The sequence below is a fragment of the Lepidochelys kempii genome, chromosome 11 (genome assembly GCF_965140265.1).
Source record: "Lepidochelys kempii isolate rLepKem1 chromosome 11, rLepKem1.hap2, whole genome shotgun sequence".
Lineage (NCBI taxonomy): Eukaryota > Metazoa > Chordata > Testudines > Cheloniidae > Lepidochelys > Lepidochelys kempii.
The window spans coordinates 25,773,607-25,793,734 of NC_133266.1; the positions used below are offsets into that span (position 1 = coordinate 25,773,607).

Sequence of the window (20,128 nt, forward strand, 5' to 3'; positions counted from 1 at the left end):
CTCCTTTTCTTTTTGCGAATACAGACTAACACGGCTGTTACTCTGAAACCTGAGTTCTTAGGGGTTTTTTTGGTGGTTTTTCCTCACCAATTTGTGGCACGTCTTTTTATGTGTCATAGTGTAGATTGTTACTGCAATAAGCTCTGGCTCTGGGCAAAGTTAATGTTTGGCTGCACAGAAATTGCCTGTATTTTTCCTTTTAAAGGGTGTTTCCCCCATAAGCCTGTCACTGAGGGTTTCGTGGATAAACTCAAGGCATTCAAAGTACTCATTTTATTTATTATGCCACATTTAAATTGGGTTCATGGATTGTTAAAACCTCCCCCAAACCACTCCCTCCCTTCGCAAGAGGAATTTTTGAAACCCAGCTTGCTGGTGGCTTTCTTGGGATTCTAACATGTTTGCAACTTGCAAGGTTAGGAAGAATATCTCTGTCATCAAGGTTCATCAATGCTATATTTCTGCAAATGGAAGTAGATCTGTATTGAAATATTTTTCTCATCAGAATACTATGCTAAATTGAGAACGCCATCTTAGTCTGGTGGATCACAGTTTTCAAAAGTTCATTTCCAAGATTAAATTTGTATCTAATTATGCAATTATTTGCTCTTGTACAAAGGAAGTCAGTTTTAAATGAACAAAAATGACTTTTCTGCTGCTCTCTTACAGGACTGATTGTATAGAAAAGAAAGACAGCCCTGATGTGTTCTTCTGTTGCTGTGAAGGCAACATGTGTAATGAACGTTTTTTCTATTTTCCAGAGATGGAAGTAACACAGCGTAAGTTGGTTTAACATTCTAAAGAAATGGTTTTGCAGTATTGTTCAGAATACAGTTTCTGTATGTTTAGGAGAGAAGACTTTTCCAAAATATTCTGGATAGCTTCTGTTTCCCCTTTTCCAAACATACGTGTGGAAGAGGTTTTTTTGGTAACTATAGTGGTTCAGAGTGGGTTGTATTAGTTTAAATCATTTTGATCTGGGCAATTAACTTTTTTCAGCTTGAAATGAAAGGTCCATGTTTTGGAACAAAACATTCAAATCGATAAAACTATTCTAAGCTAGTAGGGGGATCTATCCTTGGCAACCTGTTCAGAAAAATCTCATCAGGAAGGCTAATTCACATTTTTTTGAAAATCTAAACAAAAATCCATTATTTTAAATCTCATTTTAGGTGTAAGTAAATGCAATTGGTTGTGTTTGAACTGGCCATGATGCCATAGCACACCCAACATGTGCAAGTACTGCCTTACAGGTGTATACCTTGGAGTCGGTATTTACCTTCTTTGGTCTGTTTAATGTTGTAGATTATTAAGTGCACTCATTGTCATTGCTGGGCACACTTGTAATTTAAAAAAACAAAACAAAAACCTGGAAGTCTGCTGAAAAGAACACACAAAAGGCTACTAAGAAAACTGTCTGGAAATCTGTTTAGTCACAAACAAACAAAAAAAAAAACAGTGCATGATGTTTTTAAGTAATAACTTCAAAAATTTGCCAGGCTATTTTTCCATGCCTTCCATCTAAGGCACCTAACCTATTAAACACTACTAGGTCTCCCTAACGACTATATCAATTTGAAAAGTATAGTAAAATGTTGTTGTGTTTTTTTAATTTTTATACAACTCCCCCGCACCGCACCCCCACCACCCCACCAGAAACACCCTGCAAAAGCATCCATTAAAAGGGTGAGATGATCTGCTTTCATCTACGTGAACACTAGTGCTGTTTTATGGGTTATCCGTAGAGTGAGTGGGTGGATAAGTAATTATTTTAAAAACATTTATTTACATTGTTTGCTTTTAAATGTTTCAAATTAAGTTTGAAATTATGACAACGAAGTTAAAGACTAAACTTAATATCTATTCATTTAAATTATTCCTCTCTCACTTGGTGGTTGGGATGTGTGGTTTCTTTTGTGGGGTGGGGAGGGGGGTTAGTTCCATTCCAGGTCCTAAAACAGTACGACCTCCTAACCACAGCAATATAGCAGGATATACAGCCAAAAAATTAATTGAGCTATCACTTTGGTACTGCCACTAGTGACTCACTGCACTCTCACCCTGCTCCCCCAAGTACAAAATATAGTAGAGATACTCTACAAACTCCCCAGACCCATGCCTTTTTGAAAACAGAAGACTTCATCTTGAAGTTACTAGTAAATCCTGGGATAAAGAGCTAGATCATCGTTTAAAGACATTACAATGGTCCATTTTACTACACAATGCAAAATGTGCTTCTGAAGATTTACGCTTGTTTAATTCAAGAAAAAATTTTTTTAGAATGAATTGAGTATGGCAAAGACTATAGAAGATTATTTTTCCCTTTGGATACATGCTGGCGCTATGGTAGATGGGGTGCACTTCTGCGCAGGCTATGGGAATGTCCCCTTTCTATAGAAATAAGTTGACATTAGAATTAAAATTATTTTTGGATTTAGCAATCAAACATAATTTGAGAACTGCATATTAGAATATTTTGCTGCAAATTTTGGTCTCATTGGCACAGCATTCGTGTACTTGAGAGAAGTCCATGATTACAAAGCAAATGATTTTACAGAGGTGGAAAAGTAAATGAATGTGCTCAGTAGGACAATGGTATTCAGACCTACCGGACAAAGAAAGGGTCATTTTCTGTCACCCGGATCAGTGACGTGAATTTGAGGAAATCTTTGCTATATTAAAAAAAACAGTTAGCTAGGGAACGTCTGAAGGCTCAACAGCCCATTCAAGCCTCCTTCCTCGCCTTTTTGCCTCTGCTAGTCTGCCTGACCCATGCTGCCATGACCCTAGCTAGTCTGCATTGTTCTTCCCCATGAGTTCAAAAGTATTGATTTCCTCAGTTTTATAGTTTAAGGTTGATTAAATGGGTTTTTGCAAATGCATGTTAACACTATGCTGCATGTTACAGAAGGTAATTATACATTTATAATTTTTTGTTCCTGGAGTGTGATGTTTGTATGGAAAAGCAAAATCAATAAATACTTTTGTAAAAAGATAATGCAAATTAAATCATAAAATATTAAGCAGTACATGTTTTGCTGAGGAAGTTTTAAAGAAAGTTAAACCACTGAACTTGTGGAGGTCACATGCTTTTCCACACTCCTTAATTACTTAAATGACACCAAAGGAAGTGCTAGGGTATACAAGCTTTCAGTGACCAGAAAGTCAGTTCAGTTAACTTATTACAGATGATGATTTCTATGTATAATAAAGTAGTTGGATTTTAAATGCAAAACATGTTAAACTTTTTTCTTAAACATCCAGCATATTTAAGATAGTTTTATTTAATTTTTTTTAAAATGCTGTTTTTGTGCATTTTAATTGATTTCCAATTTCCATGCAAATGGAGCTTGAAACAAATCACAAGTCAATTAATCATTTGATAGAAAAAGATGACTAACTTATTTTATTTAAGGTTTTAAAAAAAAGGAAAAACTAAGAATCTGAACGCATGCATCTTAAGCTATATAATTGATTAAATAAATTTATATAGATATATTGTAACTTCCTAATTAGCAAAGAGAAGCATCACAGTGTAAAGGCTTTATTTCATTCAAGTCACTGTGTTTTTTAATGGTTAGTAACTAATGAGCATCCACTTTTCTTTAGGAAAACAACTAAAAAGTACAAATACAAAAGAAGATTACAATTAATATAAATTAAAATGTCCTATTTGCTGATTTATATCGTGATTTAAAATTGGTGATTTAAATAAACTCTGTAAAATGGTGCCTTGTGATATAGTTCCCAAAGTTTGAGCATCCGCTGTGTGAATTTATTTTTCTTGGAATGGCAGTTTTGAGGATTTATTTTAGGAATTGCATGAATATTAAACAGTTTGTGATGGATAAGAGGAAGGTTTTTCAAAAGCAACCAAGGAATTTAGGAACATAAGTCCTTTCAATGGAACATGAATTTACATGCTTTTGAAAATCTCTGATAAATCTTTAAAATCTGTATCTGGCTATTAAACTCTGTTATGTTGAATTAGGTTCCACCACTGTGTTCTGCTACTTAATGAATGTGTTCATTTCTTGTAGAACTTAATAATCAAGTTTAGACGTTGGATGCACTTGTTAAAATCTGTAATCACAGAAGATTAATTGTAACTTTTGTTCTTCAGCCACTTCCAATCCTGTTACACCTAAACCACCCTTGTTCAATACCCTGCTTTACTCGTTGGTGCCTATAATGGGAATTGCGGTGATCGTATTGTTTTCATTTTGGATGTACAGACATCATAAACTAGCATATCCTCCAGTACTTGTACCAACCCAAGTAAGTTGCTATATTGTAATCTTAATGTTTTAAAGATAGTGATTCTAAAACAATGTGGTGAGGGAGAAAGAGAGGATGTTTTTAAGTGATGACTGAAATCTATCTTCCTTTGCATACTGAAGCAGGTGCTTGGTTTTCCTTACGTAAGGAAACTTATCAAAATCAAGTACTGGTAGGTTAGGCTCTAAAATTATCAGAACCTAGTCAAGATTCAGTTCACCTTTTAACATTTTTAAAAAACAGAGTATGCTTTAAAAAACAAATTAAGTAAACATGTCCACATATCTATTTTAAACAGTAAAGACTCAATATTATGGGAAAATTGTGGGAAGTCCATGTTCAAATTGTTGCCTTGATGTGAATGGACTACCTATTCATCAGAGGGAATAAGATGCTCATGATCTACTCCGGTGGGGTGGAGTGGGATGGGATGTGTGTCTGTATGTGGTTTAAAAGTAAAAAAGGAGGATAAAAACTGGTAACTAGCAAAGCAGAGGTTATGAAAAAAAAATGAAGATTGGCTTAGACAGCAGTAAATAATTGAAGTACAGTCATTGGATTGTGTACTAGTTAGCTTGACTACTGCATGACTTGATTGACCTTCTTCCCATTTTCTCTCCTTTTGTTAAACAAGCATTTTGTGTCTTGTTTTAAATTAGTTCCAAATCCTGTAAACACTTCTGTATATGCTTTAAATGGAAAGTGTTTGAGGAACGTGATCTTGGACTGTAAGTTATTCAGGGGAGGAGGCTAGCTTTTTTTTTTTTTTTTAAACTGTGTATAGTCCTAGCATGATGGGGCCCCAATACCTAGAGTGCCAATCGGGTACTATTAAAAATTAAGTTAATGTTAATATTACTTTTATTTTAAGTGTGTGTGTGTGTGTGTAAGTAATATATTCTGGTCACAAAGGTGCCACCTGAGATCAGCACCTCATTAGGTATTATAAAAACAGTAAGACGGTCTCCCAGAGAGCTTACATCTCAAAAGACTGGACAGAGTGACAGAGAGGTGAAATCACTTGCCCAAGATCAAACATTGGATTGCTTTGCAGAGCTGGGAATAGAACCTGTGTCTTCTGACTCCCAGTGCAATGCCCTATCTGCTAGAATAGTGGTTCTCAAATTATGAGTCGGGACCCCAAAGTGGGTTGCGACCCTATTCTAATGGGGTCGCCAGGGCTGGCATTAGACTTCCTGGGGCTGAAGCCAGTGCCCAAGCCGCACACCCCAGGGCTGAAGCCAAAGCCCAGGAGCTTCGGCCCTGGTGGCGGGGCTGAGGTTACAGGCCCCCTGCCTGGAGCTGAAGCCTCTGGGCTTCGGTGCCCCCCCACCCATTGGGGCTTGGGCGAGCTCCAGCTTTGGTCCCCCCTTATTGTATTTCTGTTGTCAGAAGGGGGTCGCAGAGCAATTAAATTTGAGAACCCCTGAGCTAGAATACGTTGCCTCATGGGTAACATTGATTAATCTAATTGTAAAACGCACTACTTTTTGGTAAGACCTAATCAAAACTTTACATGTTCTTGTGCTCTGCTGACACCACTTTCCACAGTACTAGAATTGCTACTTCTGCATATTTCTATAGATGTTAGTGGTTCACACACAGAGTGAGATCTGTTGGTTTGGTTCATTATTAATAGATGTGGGGGGGAATCAGTATTTGTCAAATGAGAAATTGGGGGGGGGGGGGACTTCTAATTCTAAAACAAGAATATTCATTTTCATACTTCAGAGAGAGTATTTCCAACAGCTCAGGATAATACCTACTGATACTTGGGCAGGTTCCATCATTGGGAACTACTAGCATGTATCTTTCCACCCACACAGAATCCCATTGTCCTCAATGGACTCCACACAAGTTTAAAGGTCCACTCTTAGCAGAGCTCAACATAGGATCAAGGCCAGAACTGATAATGCACTTAATGATGATTCTCAAAATCACTGCAAGAAAACAATTCGATATAATGGGTATTTGTACGCTATGTCATGTTCTCTTTATGCACGATGTCTAGATAATTTGATAAGAGTCCTCAATGAAATGTTTTGAAGAGTAAAGTGAAGCTTTCAACAAAATGAGAATGCGTCAATTTAATTTGCCTCTTCAGGGTACACTAACTTTGAAAATAGAGTGAGTACCTGTTGGATTTTTAAATTTGGTCTCTGCAAAAATTACCAAAGCAAAAAGATACATACCGTAACATTTAAACACCTGCTCCCTTTTTAAGTCTACCAAGCCAAATCTTTCTCTTCAGTTACATCCTTCCTAAAAAGAAAAGGAGTACTTGTGGCACCTTAGAGACTAACCAATTTATTTGAGCATGAGCTTTCGTGAGCTACAGCTCACTTCATTGGATGCATACCATGGAAACTGCAGCAGACTTTATATACACACAGAGAATATGAAACAATACCTCCTCCCACCCCACTGTCCTGCTGGTAATAGCTTATCTAAAGTGAGCATCAGGTTGGGCCATTTCCAGCACAAATCCAGGTTTTCTCACCCCCTCACCCCCCTCCCAAAAACCACACACACAAACTCGCTCTCCTGCTGGTAATAGCTCATCCAAACTGACCACTCTCCAAGTCTAAATCCAAGTTGAACCAGAACATCGGGGGGGGGGAGGAAAAAACAAGGGGAAATAGGCTACCTTGCATAATGACTTAGCCACTCCCAGTCTCTATTTAAGCCTAAATTAATAGTATCCAATTTGCAAATGAATTCCAATTCAGCAGTTTCTCGCTGGAGTCTGGATTTGAAGTTTTTTTGTTGTATGATAGCGACCTTCATGTCTGTGATTGCGTGACCAGAGAGAAACAGCAGACTGGACTTCTACATAGAGTGCTTCCGCCGACGTGCACGGGCTGAAATTGTGGAAAAGCAGCATCACTTGCCCCATAACCTCAGCCATGCAGAACGCAATGCCATCCACAGCCTCAGAAACATCTCTGACATCATAATCAAAAAGGCTGACAAAGGAGGTGCTGTTGTCATCATGAATAGGTCGGAATATGAACAAGAGGCTGCTCGGCAGCTCTCCAACACGAGTTTCTACAAGCCATTACTCTCTGATCCCACTGAGAGTTACCAAAAGCAACTACAGCATTTGCTCAAGAAACTTCCTGGAAAAAGCACAAGATCAAATCCGCACAGACACACCCCTGGAACCCCGACCTGGGATATTCTATCTACTACCCAAGATCCATAAACCTGGAAATCCTGGGCGCCCCATCATCTCAGGCATTGGCACCCTGACAGCAGGATTGTCTGGCTATGTAGACTCCCTCCTCAGGCCCTACGCTACCAGCACTCCCAGCTACCTTCGAGACACCACTGACTTCCTGAGGAAACTTCAATCCATCGGTGATCTTCCTGAAAACACCATCCTGGCCACTATGGACGTAGAAGCCCTCTACACCAACATTCCACACAAAGATGGACTACAAGCCGTCAGGAACACTATCCCTGATAATGTCACGGCTAACCTGGTGGCTGAACTTTGTGACTTTGTCCTTACCCATAACTATTTCACATTTGGGGACAATGTATACCTTCAGATCAGCGGCACTGCTATGGGTACCCGCATGGCCCCACAGTATGCCAACATTTTTATGGCTGATTTAGAACGCTTCCTCAGCTCTCGTCCCCTAAAGTCCCGACTCTACTTGCGCTATATTGATGACATCTTCATCATCTGGACCCATGGAAAAGAAGCCCTTGAGGAATTCCACCATGATTTCAACAATTTCCATCCCACCACCAACCTCAGCCTGGTCCAGTCCACACAAGAGATCCACTTCCTGGACACTACAGTGCTAATAAACAATGGTCACATAAACACCACCCTATACCGGAAACCTACTGACCGCTATTCCTACCTGCATGCCTCCAGCTTTCACCCTGACCACACCACACGATCCATCGTCTACAGCCAAGCTCTGCGATACAACCGCATTTGCTCCAACCCCTCAGACAGAGACAAACACCTACAAGATCTCTGTCAAGCTTTCTTACAACTACAATACCCACCTGCAGAAGTAAAGAAACAGATTGATAGAGCCAGAAGAGTTCCCAGAAGTTACCTACTACAGGACAGGCCTAACAAAGAAAATAACAGAACGCCACTAGCCGTCACCTTCAGCCCCCAACTAAAACCCCTCCAACGCATTATTAAGGATCTACAACCTATCCTAAAGGAGGACCCAACACTTTCTCAAATCTTGGGAGACAGGCCAGTCCTTGCCTACAGACAGCCCCGCAACCTGAAGCAAATACTCACCAACAACCACATACCACACAACAGAACCACTAACCCAGGAACTTATCCTTGCAACAAAGCCCGTTGCCAATTGTGCCCACATATCTATTCAGGGGACACCATCACAGGGCCTAATAACATCAGCCACACTATCAGAGGCTCGTTCACCTGCACATCCACCAATGTGATATATGCCATCATGTGCCAGCAATGCCCCTCCACCATGTACATTGGTCAAACTGGACAGTCTCTACGTAAAAGAACAAATGGACACAAATCAGATGTCAAGAATTATAACATTCATAAACCAGTCGGAGAACACTTCAATCTCTCTGGTCACGCAATCACAGACATGAAGGTCGCTATCTTAAAAGAAAAAACTTCAAATCCAGACTCCAACGAGAAACTGCTGAATTGGAATTCATTTGCAAATTGGATACTATTAATTTAGGCTTAAATAGAGACTGGGAGTGGCTAAGTCATTATGCAAGGTAGCCTATTTCCCCTTGTTTTTTCCTACCTCCCCCCCCCCCCCCCCCCCCAGATGTTCTGGTTTAACTTGGATTTAAACTTGGAGAGTGGTCAGTTTCGATGAGCTATTACCAGCAGGAGAGTGAATTTGTGTGTGGGGGGGTGGAGGGTGAGAAAACCTGGATTTGTGCTGGAAATGGCCCAACCTGATGCTCACTTTAGATAAGCTATTACCAGCAGGACAGTGGGGTGGGAGGAGGTATTGTTTCATATTCTCTGTGTGTATATACAGTCTGCTGCAGTTTCCATGGTATGCATCCGATGAAGTGAGCTGTAGCTCACGAAAGCTCATGCTCAAATAAATTGGTTAGTCTCTAAGGTGCCACAAGTACTCCTTTTCTTTTTGCGAATACAGACTAACACGGCTGTTACTCTGAATCCTTCCTAAAGACACACTTTTCTTCTACAATGCCCAAGAGAAGTGAGTCTGTGGTAATTAATAAGTAAGCCCTGACGAATATTATAGCTCAAGCTCTCAATGAGAGTACACCTTTGTGTCGTGGACTGTCTGTTTTGTACAGCACTGGATGCAGCAATTCCAGATAGACAGTGACTATTTGCATGTAAAACTTAAATGTTTCAAATTGATATTGCTTGAACAACCTGTCAATACTCAATAATGACATTAGGGATTGGTGTATGATTAGGTTAAGCAACCAACACTCCACTTTCTTATCTAAAGTGCCTGTGTATGCAAAATTTAGATGGAAATCTCATGAAAATAGAATTTATCGGAATGTTGTATTTCTTACCACTTCCAGTCTGTCTGAACCTAGAAGAACAAAGACGTACAAAATTGGGGATTGTGGGTGAAGAAGTGGGAAAAGGCGGGTGAAACTATAGGAAGAGATAGGAAACACAGTATAGGGGGAAAGAGAAGTAACTGAAGGATTGGAAAGTGAAAAAGGGAACAAACACAGAAAACAATTTAGAAAGACATAAGCGATGATAAAGAAAAGGACAAGAGAAACAGAAAAAGGCGGCAAACAATATTTAAAAAAATATTACAACTTTGTTTCACAATAAACAATATCTGACTGTTTGGTTTTTAATTAGCATGCTTTTGGAGAATGCTGAAAGCCCAGGTATTTTTGTCAGTCGGGTTGGTAGATGTGTCTTACCTGGTATGACCATGTCAATGAACTATGGCGGGGTAGGTGGAGGTGGCTAGAATTAAGTTTGTGTCAATGACCTTAACTTTGTTTCCAGAAGGTGTATATATGTATATAAATATAGTGGAAATGTAACCAACAGTTAGAAGAAAATTGTAATGACTGAGATTAAAGTTTTTCTCTGTAATGTTAGCAATACTTAAATTATGAACTTTAACTCAGGTTTAACAGTTAATTTTGTTTTGTCTTTGCTGCTGCTGTGCACAGATGTGATAAATTGGAAAACTGGATTTGTCATTGTAAACCTATTCCTCTTGTCAAAGTAGGCATGCTCTTACCTACTGAAATAAATATACTGTATGTTCATTTGTAGTTACCTTAGCTATCTACAACTTGATTGGCACCATAACAGTGCCAGACAAATCTCACTTCAGTTAAAATTAGGAACTTAGTACAACTTTTGATTCAGGGTTTTAATTTTGGAAATGGGTTAAAGCTTTTACCTTTTGCCTTTGGTTTTTACCTTTTGGTATTAGTATCTTACAATTAAAAGTAATATGTTTGTGGGGAGGGAAGGGAAGGAAAGGTAGCATACCTAGTACAACACTTCTTGCCCATGTTTGAGCCACTAACTCTTTCAATTTCTTATTAATTTTATGTGGGATTAAAATGTAATTTATTCATGGAGAGATCCCCATATACAGACTGTTTAAACATTTCATCATCTGGGTGTATTGTTTATGCTGTTAACTTCATGCCATAATGTGTGTCTACAGTATGACCACATTAAAGCTTCTTTAGTTTTTAACTCTGATTTTCGTAACTGCTGTGCCTTTAAAATTATTTAAGTACCACAGGAATGTAGCTTTTGCTAAATTTTTGTAAAAACAAAAGCTAGAAAGGGCTGGTGTGGTATGGGGGGGGTGTCTTTCTTTTTCTTTTCCCCTCTTCAATTTGCCAGTTGTCGTACTGCAAATGTATATTTATACAAGTGCTTGATCACATTGAACAGGAATTTCATTTGACACTTTAGATGCGGTGTCAGTTTAAAAATTGTTCATGTAAAATGCTTCATTTTTAGTGTGTTTAGTGCTGGTGGAAAATTGCCAGAGGTATAGCTTTGGAGAGTGAAGTCCTATCCACAGAACAAGGTGTAGGAAAAAATGGCAGTTATCCAAGCTTCTTTCCACTACCCTGCTAATCCCTCTGTTCTGGGGAGAATCACCTCTGTAGATAACCAAATAGTTCAATCTCCATACTCATTCAGTTGAGACTACTGTCAAGGATGTCAAATAATACCAGTTGTGTCTGTGGTGTGACTAGTGTCATACCTAATAGATCTGAACATTTTACAGCTGAATAAAATGTCAAATTTAAACTTTCTGCAATAATGTAAAACAAGTTTCTCCATTCATTTGTACTAATCCCGACTTTTAACTAGGACAATTTCATACCTTTACAGTAGCTCCAGTAAGTAAACATTGGAATTTTTTTTATAGTTTATGTCCAGAATAAGAACCTCCTGTCTTGGAGCATAGGGTTTATTACTTTACTTTTAACTTTGTCAGAGGACATCATCTTAAAATCTAGTCATTTAAGAGTTCAAGGGTCAAGATCCTTGGATAACTGCACCCACATGCAGTAGTGACAAGTCAGAGTAATAGGGAGGGATTTCTGACTATAGGAAGGAAGTAGTTAAGAGGTGAATTCCCCTTAAAATTTGTACAGTAAGATTCTCTAATTTAAAAAGTGTATATAATTGTTCTTTGTATTTTTGCTGAAGGACTTAGTCTAAATTATTAGACGAGACCTTGGGGCTTGTCTACATGCACATTTAGTTCACAGTAGTCTGGGATATGAGTTTAGCCTGCCACAGACTAACTGTCCATGTGGACTCTGATGCTCATTAGCTATTTGTTAATGCTCTTTGATGTAGACCTCTTTGAATCGGGATTGAATCAAAGCTCTTTAACAGATTTAATGGACATGAGCAGGGTCCACATACACAGTTGGTATGTGGCAATCTAGTGAGGGTAGATTAACAACCCTGTTTGCCACAAACTAATTGTTTATGTAGAGAAACTTAGGCCTTGTCTATACTGGCAAGTTTCTGCACAGTAAAGCAGCTTTCCTGAGGTGTACACCTTGCCAAGCCACTTAGTGCGCAGAACCCGTGCAGTTGCAGGGCTGTAGAAAAACAAACAAACAAAAAAAACCACCCCGATGAGAGGCGTACAGCTCTCTGTGCTGGGGCTACAGCGCCACAGTGCCAATGTAGACACCCTGGTTGAGTACAGCCCTGCAATTGGTTTCTGGGAGGTGTCCCACAATGCCTGTTCTCACCTCTCTGGTCATCAGTTTGAACTCTACTGCCCTGCCCTCTGGTGACCAACCGTCATTCCCATCCCTTAAATTACTTTGGAATTTTGGAAGTCCCCTTCCTGTTTACTCGGTGACGTGTGCAGTGGTCTCAGCATATCTTTCCAGGTGACTATGCCTGCTCCATGCACAGGCGATCCCCTGCTTGGAGCAATGCTGTGCTGCTGGACATCAACATTTGGGGAGAGGAGGCTGTCCAGTCCCAGCTGTACTCCAGGCATAAAAATTATGATACCGATGGACAGATTTCACTATGCATGACAGAAAGGGGCCATGACCAGGACACACTGCAGTGCAGGGTCAAAGTGAAGGAGCTGCGGAATGCCTACCAAGGCAAACCACCACTCTGGTGCTGCGCCCATGAGTTGCCAGTTCTACAAAGAGCTGGACACAATACTCTGTGGCGACCCCATCTCCACTGCGAAGGCCACGGTGGATACTTTGGTGGTTCGCATGCCAGTCAAAAGTGGATCGAGCCAGGAGGAGGAGGAAACCTTGGACGAGGATGTGGAGGAGGAGGGGGACCCAGAGGCAGAGGATGACTCGGAGGTCAGAGCTGCATGCAGCCAGGAGCTCTTCTTTACTCCAGTGGAGGCTAGCCAGTCACAGGTGTCAAGAGGTTGGCAAAGTACAAACAGGAGAAGAGGCCCTGGTAAGTGGCTTTGATTTCTGGGAATCGCTGAAGCGAGTTGTTGGGCACAGGAGGGTTGCAGAAAGCGGGCTTGTGTCTGTATGATGCACGTACCACCATATGCCTAGTCTGAGCGGCGGAACAGGGTGTTGATTGACTCCCTCACTTCACGGGAATCTGCCATAGAGATCTCCACAAAACTCTCCTGGAGATACTGGGCAATCTGCTGCTGCAGGTTCTTTGGCAGAACTGCTTTGTTTCTTGCTGTATTAAGGTTAACTTTCCCGCACCACTCTGCCGTAACAGGCAGGGGGACCATTGCTGCATACAGGTGATCCGCATAAGGGCCAGGGTGAAAGCCACAGTCTCGGAGAAGACCCTTCCTTGATTCCCTACTCACCCTCAGCAGCGAGATCTTCCATAATGAACACAGCCTGTGGAAAATGTGGGGACAGGAATGATTATAAGTCCCCTGCCCCAGTGCACAGTATGGTCATGGAACACCGATTTCCTCTGCCCCTGCGGTTACTCACCATTTTGGGGGGTCTTGTGGCTCATGGCTGACCCCAGGCAAGCAGACAGTTAGTGACAGGTACGTGAATAGTGGCTGTGTTTTTAAATCAGTGGTCTGTGTGTTGCAAACAATACTGCTTCTGTTAAAGGTTGCATTTTGGCTTCACAGATATGACCCAGGGAGCCCAGCCTCCCTCTTTGTTATCGCCAGCTGAACGGCTGTGCAGAATTAGAAAGCAACCAAGGAAAAGTAAAGAGGACTTTTCTGCGTGATGTCATGATACACTCTGTGGCCGAAAAAAAAAGAATTGAAGGAGTTAGTGGAACAGTAAGAAGAGAGACCGAAAGGAGAACGTGGGGTGCCAGAACAAAGTCATGGAGCAGCTCTAAAACATTATGGAGTGGCAAGCAGATACGTGCCAGGCACTACTAGCACTGCAAACGGAGCAGCTCCGCAACTGTCCTCCTCTGCAGCCACTGTCACAAAACTCTTTCCCATGCGCCCGTTAGACACTGCCATCACACTGTTGTTAATCTCCTGGTTCCTGTCTGTACCTGCGGCATTCCATTCCTCTCCCATCACAGTCCAGCACTGCGGACTCCCAGTACGCACTGCACTCAACACCTGCCCCTCTGTAGTTTAGCCCTGCTGAAGTTCGTTACCCGCTGCACTGTACTCCAAAGGAGAAGGTTGGATATGATACCTGGACATACGCAAATCTTTAACCGTCCCGGGACCCTCCCTCCCCCCATCTCCCTCAGTTCTGATGTGTATTTTTTGTTTGTCTCTCTCCTCTGGTTTGTTGTTTTTAATAAAATAATTGTGTTGATTTGAAAGCAATCTTTATTATATTAATTGAAAGAAAATAGAGCCCTGCAAAGCAACAGGCAGTTTTCTTAAACCTTCATAGTGCATCGTCTGCATCAATCACAATCACCTCCTAACATTACAAGCACTGCACTCCCAAGCATAGCAACAAATATTAGTGGCTTTCAGCTTCAAATTGCTGCCTCAAGGCATCCCTGATCCTTATGGCCCCACGCTGTGCCTCTCGAACAGCCCTGGTCTCTGGCTGTTCAAATTCAGCCTCCAGGGTCTGAGCCTCAGCGGTCCAACCTTGAGTGAAGCTTTCATCCTTCCCTTCACAAATATTATGGAGAGTACAGCACGCGGCTATAAGCATAGGAATATTGTCATGGGCCAGGTCCAGCCTCCCATATAGGCAGAGCCAGCGGGCCTTTAAACTGTCATTTCATTTTGAACTTGCTCAGCCTATTGTTTAACCACTCCTTGCTTCTGTCAAGTTGCCCCATATATGGCTTCGTAAGCCACGGCATTAAGGGGTAGGCAGGGTCTCCCAGGATCACAATGGGCATTTCAACTTCCCCTACAGTGATCTTCTGGTCTGGGAAGGAAGTCCACACTTGCAGCTTCCTGAAATGGCCAGTGTTCTGAAAGATGCGTGCATCATGCACCTTTCCAGACCAGCCTGGGTTAATGTCTGTGAAACACCTATGGTGATCCACAGGCTCCTGGAAAACCAGAGAAATATCCCTTCTGATTAATGTACTCGGTGGCTAGGTGCTCTGGTGCCAGAATTGGAATATGCATGACATCTATCGCCCCTCCGCAGTTAAGGAAGCCCATTTGTGCAAAGCCATCCACAATGTCACGCATATTGCCCAGAGTCGTCTTTTGGAGCAGGATGTGATTAATGGCCCTGCACTCTTCCATCAACACGAGTCCAACGGTCAACTTTCCCACTCTGAACTGCTTAGTGACTGATCGGTAGCAGTCTGGAGTAGCCAGCTTCCACAGTGCGCTTCTCCAGTGGCAGGGCAGCTCTCATTCTTGTGTCCTTGCGCCGCAGGGCTGGAGCGAGCTCATCACATAGTCCCATGAATGTGGCTTTCCTCATCTGAAAGTCCTGCAGCCACTGCTCTTCATCCCAGAAGTGCATGACAATGTGATCCCACCTCTCAGTGCTTGTTTCTTGAGCCCAAAAGCGGCTTTCCACTGTGGTCAGCATCTTCGTGAATGCCACAAGCAATCTCGTGTCGTAGCTACTACACATAGCGAGATCCAATGTCTAACTCCTCTTGCCTTTGTAGTTTAAGGAGTAACTCCACTGCCACTCGTGACGTGTTAGTGAGAGCTAGCAGCCTATTAGTCAACAGTGCGGGATCCACTCCTGTAGACTGAAGAGGCAGAGCGTGCATTACACAAACCATTGAAAGATGGCACCAACTGCGAACAGAAGCACAGGGAATGCTGGGATGCGAAGCAGTGCATCACAGGGAATTGTGATAGGACCAGGGATGCTCCCTGACCTCCTCTGCCTTGCTACAACTCTTAGTGGCAGACGAAGAGATGCTCCATGGGAAAGCTTCCTAGAGTGCACTGCTCCGAATACCGCTGCAAGTGCGAACACGCTATTGCCCAGGCAGCTGACAGTGTGAACACACAACAGCAGTTTCACTTCAGCGCTCTCTGAGTGGCAGTGTAACTCTGCCAGTGTAGACATACCCTTAGTGTTGAGTTTGTGGTCTTAATATGAGTTCATTAGGGAGGGTCTAACATTTTACAAATTCCAGTATCCTGTCACATCAGAAGAAGTTTCTGCATAATTCCTGATGTGTTTTATAAACATATGCCAAATACAAAATTGGGATTAACTGGCTAGGTATAGTTCTGCAGTAAACAGTCTGAGGGTTATAATGGATCACAAATTGAATATGAGCCAATAGTATGATGCAGTTGTGAAAAAGATGGTCATTCTGGGGTGTATTAACGGGAGTCTTGTATGTACAACATGGAAGGTAATTGTGCTGTTCTGTTCTACTTAACAGTGGCCTCAGCTGGACTACTGTGTCCCTTTCTGGGTGCCACACTTCAAGAAATATGTAGACAAATTGGCAGGAGCCCAGAGGAAAGCATCAATAAGGATAAACCATGTCAAAATCTCAGCTACGAGGAAAATTTGTTTTTATAAAAACTGGGCATGTTAGTCTTGAGAAAAGAGTGAGGGGCGGGGGGGGGGGCATAAGTTTTCAGCTGTGTAAAAGGACAATGATCAGTTGTTCTCCATGTCCACTGAAACTAGAACAAGAAGTCATCGGCTTATTCTGCAGTGAGGGAGATTTAGGTTAAGATATTTGGGAAAATTTTCCAACTATAATGATAAAGTTCTGAAACAGGCTTCCAAGACAGGTTATGGTGTCCCTGTCATTGGAGGTTTTTAAGAAGAGGCTATAAACACCTGTCCTGGATGGTCCTCCCTCAGTGAAGGGGGCAGGCCTAGATGACATTTCAAAGTCCTTTCCATCTATATTTCTGGGATTCTGTGTCAGGTGGGTGCCAGGCTTTGCTTCAGGACTTCGGGGGCAAGAAAGGAGACTGCCCATTTTTCTTTTTTTTTCTTAGTAAAGGGATCATCGGGAAATCAGTTGGAACTTGGTCATCCTTTCAGTAGCAATAAGCCCTACTGTAGGATTCATAAGTCTGACTCTGGCTAATCTAGCCTTCAAGAAATACTTCATCTAGCTTGTTATATAGATACTGCTCAGCGTGTGCTAGGCAGTTTCCAAGCACAGTGGAAGACCTGGTCCTTGGCCCTGCAACGTGTGTAATCTCAGAAGATAAAGACAGACAAAGGGTGGTGGATAGGGATAGTTGCCATTAAAAATGAGTACCCTAAGTGTTTGAATTTTGTGCAATAGCACTCACTTATCTGATGACATGATTGATGATGCTGATGTCCAGATAAAAGGACTAATTAAGGACCCAGTCATTCAGGGCAATTAAAAACAAACCAACCAATCATGTAAGTTAACAAAGTCTCAAAATTAATGCTTAATGAGTGTAGTAGTAAACTGCAGGTGACATGCCATTTGGATTAAGAAGGTGTGTGTTTTGGGGGGTTAACCTGGCTAAACAATCAACATTAATTTAAATCATTTTCTCCAATAATTGAATTCTCTGTTCCTCCTTTTTTACAAAGCTTTTCAGTGAAAAATCCATAAATAACTATTTGGACTTATTGAAAGAGCCCTTAAGTATTTTCAAATGTCTTACATCTGTCAAATATTGCATTTCTAGGATCTGTTATTTAAATTGTACCCCCAGAAGTACATGTCCAAATCTTCTAAATTAGTAATACAGATCTACCATATGATGTGCAATTAAAGAAAGGTTGTTTCATTTCATACACATGGTTTTTAGTTACAATATAGCTTCTTAATTTTAGAAAATGCAACACTGCCATCTGCTGTACTCTTGTGACCACAGTGGAAAATAAGTTTTAGCAGGAATGTGAATGTTTTTCTAGTAGCATAAATCTTTCAAATTGAGTAGTGGCAAATAGACTAATTAACATAATGCTGTGTAAATATGTGGAATAATGAGCAGCTGAACAGATGAGTAACAATTGTGAAATCCAAGTAGCATATGAAAAAGGTAGATGGTGGACTATATGTCCCATATTTGTGCTGTAAGTTTTCTATTTCATTACTGTTTATAAAATATCTTTAGAAAAATCATTTTTGTCATACTGATTCTTCATATACTTTAAAAGAGCAATTCTGTGTTTAATCATAAGGTCATTTCTACTGGCATCCCGTACTACAATTATTCTTTTACCTATTTACTTTCCTAACATGACATTATCAGTGACTGATTTATTATTCTAAATCAGTTAATTATCCAAGCAAAAATTGATATCCCCTTCGATATTTTTTGTAACAAATTATTGTTTTATACAAACTAATCTTCTGTGTCACTTTTCTTACAAAATGCTTTTCACCTTGTTCTTGATATAATTAGTAACTTCCTTTGCCTGTTTTTGTTTGTTTGTTTTACAAGCATGCCTTTCATATAATGATTGAGGTAAGCTGTACTGATGTGTTTTTGTATTTTGTGGAACTTTGTGGTCATGTAATATGTTCTATTTTTTGTTGCTTTGATATAAATTAAGTTCTTTACTGAGCACTGCTACAAAATACTGTAAGCATGCTGGGTCAAAATGTAAACTTACTCTCAAAATTACTAGAATTTCTTGTGCAATAGAGTTGAATGTCTGTGGAGATTGATAATGGAATACACCACCTTTCACTTCTTAGGTTACTGGTTTGAATTCGGCATTTGAGATTTCAGAGGCTTATATGAAAGAAACGAATCACTTTAAAGTGTCTGCACATAAAACTTCATTGACAATTGGCTGTTCCTTGTTGGCAGTCATAAGAGAGTTAAGTTCTAAATTGATGTGGATATGACCTTCACTCTCTTATAAGCGGTCTTGCTAATTCATAGTACAAGCCCATTGGAAATATGCTTTAGAGAAAATGGCACATTGCTTTTTGCTGTTTTAAATTGCTTTCCTGCAAATTTTAAATTTGTAAAAAGTTGATAGAGATTTCCTTCCACTTACACCACTGTTCAGCTTCAAATGAAACTCTTCAGGTTCAGAAGAAACTAAAATAGGAAACTCATTGCTATTTACCATGTATGTAATGGTTTTTCAGCATTTACAGATATTTACTAATCTTTATTGTACCTTTGCCAAGATGCAGGATTTGTTGTGTTAAAGCCATCCAAGACAGATGGCTATCCAGCCGCCTTTTGAAAACCTCCAGTGAAGGAGCATCTGCTACCTCCCTAGACGGTCTGTTCCATTGTCCTACTGTTCTTAAAGTTATGACCACCTTCATTTTTGCAAATAAGTCATTCCTGTTGGTCAGTACCAGATCCAAAATGGATGACCCTATACTTGTTTCTTCTGATTCAGAGAATTGTCCCCTATACATGCTAAGAACTTGCAGGACATACTGTGTTTTGCTGTAATAGTCTTCCAGCAGATATCAGGGAAGTTAAAATCCCCCATTAATACTAGCTCATGTGTGTTAGCTAATCTTGTTACATGGTTGTAGAATGCCTCATCTACTTCCTCTTCTTGATTTGGTGGTCTGTAATAGACCCCCACCATAAGATCACTACTATTCTTTTTCCTTTTTATTCTCACCCAGTGACTCTCAGTAGGTCTGCTGCTCAATTCCTCTTGGACCTTGTCACAAGTGTAAACATTCTTGATGTACAGCACAATGCGTCCTCCTTTTTTCCCATACCTATACTTCCAGAACAAGCTATATCCTTCAGTACTGGTACTCCAACCAGGAATGTTGTCCCACCAAGCCTCTGTTTGTTTGCTTCTCTGGTGTTGCTGCTCCCTAGGTTCGCAACCATAGTCTGGTGCAGTATTTAACGCAAATTAGCTTTACGACTTATGGGAAAAGTGGAGCTTAAATTTGAGCTTTCTGTCTCCTAGTCAGTTCATCAACATTGGTCTTCTTCTGACTAGGTTAGCCAGTCAGTTAAGCTTTTCAGAAAATTTAGAGACCTTAAGGCTACAAAGATCTTTTGAAAAGATTATTTAG

The 20,128-nt window shown here is 40.7% G+C and overlaps 1 protein-coding gene across 4 annotated transcripts in view; it reads left to right on the forward strand.

Moving 5' to 3' along the window:
* ACVR2A (activin A receptor type 2A) overlaps positions 1–20,128 on the forward strand; it is a 116,965-nt gene that overhangs the window by 58,317 nt on the left and 38,520 nt on the right. For 3 of the 4 annotated variants that reach the window (XM_073305433.1, XM_073305432.1, XM_073305430.1), the window contains exons 3-5: positions 670–779; positions 4,124–4,278; positions 18,561–18,584. In XM_073305433.1, the coding sequence (XP_073161534.1) occupies positions 670–779; positions 4,124–4,278; positions 18,561–18,584 (289 nt within the window). The remainder of the gene's footprint in view (positions 1–669; positions 780–4,123; positions 4,279–18,560; positions 18,585–20,128) is intronic. The other variant, XM_073305431.1, reaches the window with a different exon arrangement.